The 8,836-nt window shown below is 35.2% G+C and overlaps 3 protein-coding genes across 3 annotated transcripts; 2 read left to right on the top strand and 1 right to left on the bottom strand.

The window, feature by feature from the left end:
- On the top strand, nt 1-1,030 carry LOC143428508 (PRADC1-like protein). The gene is made up of 3 exons (XM_076903440.1): nt 1-176; nt 271-410; nt 494-1,030. The coding sequence occupies exons 1-3, from the start codon at nt 92-94 to the stop codon at nt 938-940; spliced, it is 672 nt and encodes a 223-aa protein (XP_076759555.1). The 5' UTR covers nt 1-91; the 3' UTR covers nt 941-1,030.
- A 72-nt stretch (nt 1,031-1,102) lies between these two features.
- On the bottom strand, nt 1,103-3,628 carry LOC143428498 (xaa-Pro aminopeptidase ApepP). Its single transcript, XM_076903428.1, has 7 exons — nt 3,612-3,628; nt 3,484-3,530; nt 2,219-3,380; nt 1,819-2,145; nt 1,609-1,739; nt 1,347-1,522; nt 1,103-1,270 (listed from the first exon to the last, which is right to left on the bottom strand). Coding segments are annotated over exons 1-7 (1,968 nt in total). The 5' UTR covers nt 3,614-3,628; the 3' UTR covers nt 1,103-1,147.
- Nucleotides 3,629-4,141: 513 nt separating this feature from the next.
- On the top strand, nt 4,142-6,441 carry LOC143428347 (heme A synthase COX15). Its single transcript, XM_076903141.1, has 5 exons — nt 4,142-4,335; nt 4,422-4,548; nt 4,780-4,912; nt 5,000-5,624; nt 5,794-6,441. Exons 1-5 carry the CDS (start codon nt 4,153-4,155, stop codon nt 6,046-6,048), a joined length of 1,323 nt encoding a protein of 440 aa, XP_076759256.1. The 5' UTR covers nt 4,142-4,152; the 3' UTR covers nt 6,049-6,441.
- Nucleotides 6,442-8,836: the final 2,395 nt, after the last annotated feature.

Below are 8,836 nucleotides of genomic sequence, written 5' to 3'. Positions count from 1 at the left end.
AAATGGCGTTATTATGACTGTTAAGTCAGTCGGATCGAGGTACTTACGATGTTCCTTTCGATAATGACATCAATAGCAACGTGAATACATCATGCAAATACGACGAATAAAATTACTCAGTTCCTACTATATTTTTGTTCTCCTCAATGTCGGGATATCAAATGGCATCGGTGGAGGTTAGTACGATCGCGAGATATTCGAGATATTCCATCGCAGATTAATGTATTTCATGTAATTAATAATTATCTGTAACTATGCGCAATTATTCAGGACACTCGCTCACGTTTAAATCGATCGGTTCTTATATCGATGCTAGTGTTGATTCGGATGTGTTCTTTGAGATTGTATACCCACCGGAATTGGAGTACACGTACAAACTGAGACCTGCGAAAGACTTCGGAGCCCCTTTCGTGAGTATACGTACTCGAAAATGAAGAGAAATTTTGTGTAACTAGCGAGGCGTTAATTTGTCTTTAACTTGCGCCGCTTTTAGAATGCAAGCTTTCTGGAGAAAAAGATCCCTTTGGTCCCGACCGAGCCCCCTCATGGTTGTCAGATACCGATAAACGCCAAAGAATTGAAAGATAGAATCGCACTGGTCGAAAGAGGAGAGTGTAGTTTCTTTGCCAAAAGTATAATAGCAGAGGAGGCTGGAGCGAAAGCCGTAATCATAGCGGATTATCATTCCCCCTCTATCGAAGAATCGATAACAAACTCTCTCTGGGCCGATTACTACTACGTGGAAATGATACGCGACGATACTATACCATCGTCGAAGACGGTAAATATCCCTGCCGGGTTTTTACTCGGTAAGAACGGGAAAATGATACGGCAAACCTTGAAACGTCTGAACCAGCCATTCGCTTTGATCAATATACCAGTGAATTTAACTTACACTTCATTGGATAAATTGCATCAACCCCCTTGGTTGTTCTGGTAATGGATTCAGCAAGTTCCCGCTCACTGATTTTCATATGACAATGATATGTTGATTTACAAATAAACTTCAAAGATCTAACATAATTGTCAAAGAGAAATAGAATTATTCCCAACCGAAATAATTATACAAATAACTTTTTGCGCATTGTATAGTTGTATAAAATTAGATACATGGACTTTGTAATTTGTTTCTCGCCGGATTGGCAAATTACTTGGCGATAGGTCGAGTTTCTTTCTCCAGCCACTTAAGTGCTTGAATATTCTCTGGCCCTTGCAATAAAGGTTTCAACGTGTTCAAGCATTTCGCGTGATAATTATTCAAGTATTGAATCTGGAAAGAAATTCGCGATCAATAATTTTAAAACAGTCGAAATAAAAAAATAATAAAAAATAAATTAAATATGTACCTCGAGATCCGTTAATAACGAGACGTCAAGTAACTTAGTCTGTATAGGCACTAGTGTAACTGTCTCGAAGGTAAGAAAGCCTCGATTCTTATGATTGTATGGTGTGTTTGCCTTTACTACCAATTCTATATTTTCCAACCTAATGCCAAACTTCTCGTCCTCGTAGTATCCTGGCTCTAGTGATTTTATCGATTATTATATTGATATTATTAAGACGCATACATATGTATAAATAGCGGAAAGGAATCTTTTTACTTTGTACCATTTGAAAGAAACATGCCAGGTTGTAAACCTGGATCGTCAGGATACGGTTTCCAGGAAATACCGATAGGTTCTTCGTGAACGTTTAGATACGAACCTACTCCGTGACCCGTACCGTGAAGGTAATTAAGACTGTAATTGTACATTTGAATATAAATATATAGTATTTTCTATTTTACAAAATGCTAAACGAATAAATAAATGTGTGTACCCGACACTCCATAAATTTTCCCGAGCAAGCGTATCGAGGTAATTTCCTTGTATCATTAGGGGGAAAATTGCCGATGAAAGACGGCACTGCCCTTTGAATACCCTCGTAAAACATTCGCGTTCGAAGTCCGTCGGATTCCCGAAGTGTAATGTTCTCGTAACGTCCGTAGTACCGTCCTGGTATTGGGCACCAGAGTCGCAGAGATAAATTTCCGCATCTGTGATTGGCACATCTGTCTTTGGTGTTGGTAGATAATGGATTATTGCTCCGTGTGGTCCAACTGACGATATCGTAGGGAAACTGAGTCCCACAAAATGCTCCTGTTCCCTTTCAAATAATACGCATATCAGATAATCTTGATTACATTGAAATTAGTAACGTCACGAGGAAGTTCTCTTACTGTCTGAATTTCTCAAGCTGCGTGGCTCCGGATATCTCTGTCACCGTTTCCTTCTTCTCCTTAATCTGGTCCTCCAACCATGCAAAGTATTTTACAAGCGCGACCGAATCCCGCACGTGCGCCGCTTTCATCCCTTCTATTTCAACGTTATTCTTCACCGCCTTCATCACTCTTATCGGGGTAATTTTTGTATGTTTCTTTGCTTCTCCGCAGGCAGCGTGTAACGCGTAACTAGAACCATTGCTTATCCATATCTGTTCGTCGTTCACGCACGAGTTTGCCAGCTGTTTCAAGAAATTACGAATTTCTTCGTACGGATGGTAGACTACGTTTACCTCTTCGCTAATCAGCTGCTGTTGAGCCTTGTCGGAAAGTCTATTTTTATCTATGAATAAATGCAAATCATCCAATGTAAGAATGATGTACGCAAAGAACACTGGATTATAAGGTATATCGGATCCTCTTAAATTTAAAATATATGCCACTTCGTCTAGAGCTGTGATCACAAGAACTTTCGCGTTGTTCTTGTTCATTACCTCCCTGCATAACTTCACTTTTGTCCCTGCGCTGCACCCAGAGAATTGCAACGGCTGAGGTAAAACGGTGTTACCTGTAGGAGCGGGTTGTTCATCCCCCCAAACTAAGTCGATCAAATTCTCCTCGAGAGGCATTAAACAATGGCCAGCAGCAGTTAGGCTAGTATGCAAAACTGCCCACTCTGTGTAACTCATTAAACTGGAATCTGCGCCGACAGTAGACTTAGGAGGCAAGTTAGAAACCAACCACGCAGCCCTCGTCGGCGTGTACAAGGAACCTTCCTTCATTAAAGTCCACGCATCAGGTGGATCGAACTCTGCCTGAGCTTGCACGTAATATCTTCCATCTGTCCAAAGTAAAGCATCGTTCGCCGTGATAATCGCGGTACCAAAAGAACCAGTGAAACCACTTATAAAGCGGATCCTCTTATCGCGTTCCCTCAGATATTCCGATTGGTGGGCGTCGTCAGAGCTTACAATCAGAGCTTGGATACCTTTCCCTTGAAGGCCTCCAACTTGAGCAGCTCCCATTAATTCTCGAAGCTTAGTTAATTTAATCGCGCCATTCCTGTGCGTCATATCGATGCTTGTATTCCGACAAGATTGATACGACCGTCTATGATTTACTGAAACGAGAAAATGTCATTTAATTCGATGTAAATCTAGATCTCTCAACCTGTTCGAAATTGACGGCGAAACAATCGAAATATTTATTCTTCACGCACTCACCTTTGTACGCGTTGCACGCGATGAATAACAATCTCTTTGTCCACTGCCTGCTGCAAATTATAACATCGTTTATCTTATCGTGACGAGATAAACGTGTCGAGTATTTTATGGATATAACAAATAATCACATTTCTTCTTCGTTATCGAAAATATCAAATTCAATTGCGAGTTTAAAAGTACTCTACCGCCTCGGTGTCAACTGTACCAAAAGTGTCAACCATTTGATTGTAGATGAGGTTAGACACGTTCGCGATATTAAGCAAACTATAACGGTAAGCCGGGTCGTCTAGGATTTTGTGTACAATCATTTTCAAAGCAATCGCAACTGTTCTTTACCCTGTTATCATCGTAACAATAATCCGCACGACGTTCGCCTCCTGCAAAATAAAGTTTTCTTACTCGATTAAGGTTCGATTTAACAATTAAAAGAATAAAGGAATTGTATCTCGAAACTTGTCAATACTCACTAAAATACATCTTAAACTATAATTAGTATTAAAGTATTTAATTATAGGTTCAACATGTACGACGAGCCTCTGGTTACTTATCTGCATTAATTACAAGAGGATTGTGAGCTCACTGTACTGATAGATACTTATACTAAGCATAAATTGTAACTTCAGAATGTAAGTATGCGTATTAAGTAGATATTAATTGTTACAATTTACCATGGAATTTTTACCCTTTTCTAGCATGTTGAGTTTGTCGAGATATTGTACCTCAACAGTAACGAGGAACAGTAAAATAAAACTTTTACCGATTAAGAAAGACTCGTATGCATATACTCCAAAATTGATAGTTACAAATACGGGTCTTGCATTAACGAAAAGAAATTCTGTTTATTTGCACAAGGTATCATGTGGTAACCGTGTATATGCAACATTGGATACAAGATAACAATTACCAATGATAAGTAATTTTATCCAATACTTTTCTAGGATTTATTTAAGAAAAGTATCAGCCTAGCATTAGGTTTTGCATCAAAATCAACTCAGAAATCAGATAAAGCTGTGGGCAAATGGCTGTTAACTTGCAGTGGCATGGTTTTTGTGGCTGTTATTCTAGGTATAGTTCTGTATACTTTTTTTTACTATTGTGCTCGTACTGTTATAAAAATAGTTGTAGATAATACATATGGAAAATAATTCTGATAACGAATTCGGAAGTATACATATGTAATTAGTAGTTGTTATTTGTACACAATTATATTTAAGTACTTATAAAGCATAATATATAGATAAATAAAATGTATAGAAAGAAATGCTCATAATTATTTAACCTTTCCTCTGTACTTAGGAGGTATAACAAGACTCACAGAGTCTGGTTTATCCATGGTTACTTGGAAATTACTTGGTGAGAAGATGCCTACCACTGAAAATCAATGGCATACAGAATTTGAACGTTACAAACAATTTCCCGAATATAAAATGTAAGGATTTACAATGCAAGATAATCGTATCATTTGTCGAGCTATGCATATGTTTTTTTTTTCATATAAATTTATTTGTATGTCTAGCAATAATCAAAACATGACGCTGGAAGAATTTAAACGCATTTGGTGGATGGAATATTTGCACAGGATGTGGGGACGTTTGATAGGTGCTGTATTTATTGCTCCAGCAACTTATTTTTGGGCGAAAGGTATGCTAAAGCCGGGAATGAAAATTAGGGTAGCCGTTTTGGGATCATTGATTGGCTTACAAGGACTTATGGGTTGGTACATGGTCAAATCGGGTTTGGAGGATCGTTTTGTGGAGCCGTCGGACGTGCCCCGCGTTTCGCAGTACCGCTTAGCCACGCATTTAGGAATGGCATTTATTATATACACAGGATTTTTGTATAACGCTTTAGATTACTTGGTTCCTGCTGAGAAACCAAGTCTTAGTACTTTAAATGTTAATACTAGCGACCTGAAGTCGAAGTTGAAAAGATTTAGAATGGTGGTTCATTCGACGAAAGGGCTGGTGTTTTTTACCGCTGTGTCCGGTGCATTCGTAGCTGGAATGGATGCAGGTCTCATTTATAATACATTCCCTAAGATGGCAAATAAATGGATACCGGACGACATACTCGCAGCATCACCCAAGTGGAAGAATCTTACCGAGAATCCAACTACTGTACAATTTAATCATAGAATTCTGGTACGTACATCAGATTAAGGTTCAAATTCAATCGAAAGATCGGGAGATAAACGATGAAAATCGAGCGTTTGTTATTAAATGTTCAAAAATTGAAAAGCAAGGATACATTTCCCTCCCGTTCTTTCAACTATAGCTACAACTTTTTTAAATGCCTACACTTATTTTACAGGGCCTCACAAGTTTATCATTGATAACTTATATTGGGATTGTGTCTCGTAAATACAAACTTCCCGGTAACGCAAGGAAAGCCATAATAGCAGTGCTCTGTGCTGGCTATTTACAAGTTTTGTTAGGAATAACAACGTTAGTGCACCATGTGCCTCTACCATTAGCCGCGTCTCATCAGTCTGGCAGTCTGATCGTTTTGAGTACAATGATTTGGCTGTGTCACGAATTGAAACATTTAAGATATGTACTTAAATAAAATGTATCCATATCGCGAAACGTTTTGTTATTTTATACGATTTGGAAATTGATGGAATGAATGTCGCAACACTTTCACAACATTATGCTTTATTTGACAATGCATTAAGTTATATAATAATCAATATTCATAAAAATTGATTTACATTTGTTTAGTTTAAAGTAATACATATATATATATTATATTATAAATATATATATACACATTACAATCAAACTTCAAGTAATTTTATTATCATTTTGAAACAGTATTTTTAATTTTGCGTTTATAAAAAGAATAAAAATAAATACTCATTTTAAGAAAATATTAAACAAATGGTTGCAGAATTTTTATGATTATATTGTATACATGGACCTGACTGGATTATATATAACTGGTAGAAAAAAAAAGAAACGTAATTTACTAACATCACCTTATGCTTAACACATATTAGATATTTAACGATGTTAGTACTGGCACCTAATCTCAAAAACCAGCTTTAGTAAGTAATATTATATTTGTTCAATTAGTTTAAAAAATGTGTAAACCCTGCTTAATCAATAATTGCTATCTAGTTGTAATAATATTTTTCATTAACATCCCAGTTTGTTTTAAATGTTTTCTAACTTCCAATTAGCAAACACAGTGTATTTCAGCTTTATTTTTATTGGCAGTTGTTCTACCTCATCCCCAATCAGTCGTTCTTCGATCATTTTGTATCTTTTTTCGTTTAAAACGCCTTATATGCATTGGTCCAACATAGCATTATTAATATTAAGCAGTAGCAATATTTAATAGGCGTTCTGAATTGCACTTTCATTATTGTAACGCTTTTTTTTTATTTACATACGTCATATTTTCATTTTTTTCATATGGCGATTGCGCCGCATCACATTTTTGCTCAATATTACACGGACATGAGTATTAAAGGAAATTGTATTTTGTCACTCACACAAATACAAATTATATATACGTCACTTAAAAAAAAAAAACGCAACATTTATATTAAAATCTTTGTATGAATATGCGTGAAGTATATATATATGTATATATATAATTTAATTGATATTGTACGCAAAATAATTTTCCAGTATTGTTTGAATATCAATCAAAAAGAACGTAAAATGCAGTCTCTTTTTCAGTATCATTGGAGATAACTCAAATCCTACATTGCAATAACTAATATCAGTCTGATAGAATTTATCATTCCATTGAGAATCTTATGTCATAGTTGCTGGTAAAGAACGTAATCTTTATCTCCTCGTAAATGCAATATTACCATTCCTATCTCTGTACTTATGAACCTGAGCTTAGTCTCACACGAACGATATTAGGCCGATACTTTAGTTGATCAACGACTGCCAGTTGTGTGTTTCTAAGCTGAAGCTCATCTAAAATAATACTTTTTAGGCAACGTTACTACCTCACCAAAAAAATTGGATGTTCTGATCAAACAAAAATATCGTTTTTCATTGTAATATTGCTAGTAACACATTATAGATATTATATTGTACAAGATGATTTGTTCCTCGCACAGAGAAGTGCTAGTTCTTGAACACAATTACTTAACACTTAAAAGAATAGTACACGTGGAACATTGAAATTCATAGACTCGAAATAAGTGCTCTCTCTTTACTTGCACTGCTTTTATAATGTATCAAAGAAATGCACATAGTAGTTAACATAAAATTTTGTATATCCTTTATATGAAACAGGGTTTTATACACTTTTACGTTCGTACTTTTTAACGATTGCTTCCAGTCATATTTTTATCAGCATAACTTCGTATGCAATCCATCTCCCTCCCCTCTCTGCCATCCCTCACAATTTTATAAATAAGTTACTTATACAAGATTAAATATTTCTGCTTTGACACTCAAATTGAGAATAGTGGAACCAACATATGTATCCGTATACATACATATTTTATATATTATGTATTATACATACACGCACACGCAATACTATATATTATAATTTTATGATCAATGCATATGAAAAACAAACTTTATCACTGTTGTGTTAGTACAGTCAATTAATTCACACGCATATGTCATTTTGTATAACTATATGTCTTAGATAATTTTTTTTCTTACACAACATGCGGAGCAGAAGTAGAAGAATTAAGTGCTATTAAAATTTAACTAGCAGTACTGACTTTTTCTGTGTTGATTGTTTTATCATAAGCACAAGTAACACAGACTGTGAAAGTGATTGTGCTGATAAAATTGTATAAAAATTATACATTCTGCACCACATGTAATTTCTTTATTAGTCTTACATTTTTTTTTTCTTTCCTGTGCATTATTCAGCTGTGTGGAGACCTTATATTTTATCTTATTAGTACTTATAGGAAGGAATCGTAGATTTTAGGCCACTAATAGGCCAAACATGTACTTTTATCAAACAATCCAAACCTATGCTTTATGGAAATTCACGATTTACGAGCACTTGACGAATTTATACGAAACCAAAGTATCATAGAAATGTATAATATTTTTCTATATATTATGCAACAAAAACTGTTAATAATTATTTCTACAAATTTGATTTATAGGAAAATTATAATTATCAATTACAAATTCAGAAAGCCATTAAAATGGAATCAATAAGTAAAATAAGAAAAAAATGCGTTGCAACAAGCAGCATATACCTTGTTTCTTTTTTCACTATTGTCCATTGTATCTTTTATATTCAATATTTATGTAATTCTCCTATTAATATTGTTATCATTATTATAATCTTTTTTTAACGCGTATGATTTAATTCCTCTTACATCATTACAATTATGCAACATGGTTTAATAAGC

The sequence above is a fragment of the Xylocopa sonorina genome, chromosome 10 (genome assembly GCF_050948175.1).
Source record: "Xylocopa sonorina isolate GNS202 chromosome 10, iyXylSono1_principal, whole genome shotgun sequence".
NCBI classification, from domain to species: Eukaryota; Metazoa; Arthropoda; class Insecta; order Hymenoptera; family Apidae; genus Xylocopa; species Xylocopa sonorina.
The sequence above is the reverse complement of the archived record's forward strand: the minus strand, read 5'-3'. Positions and strand labels throughout refer to the sequence as shown.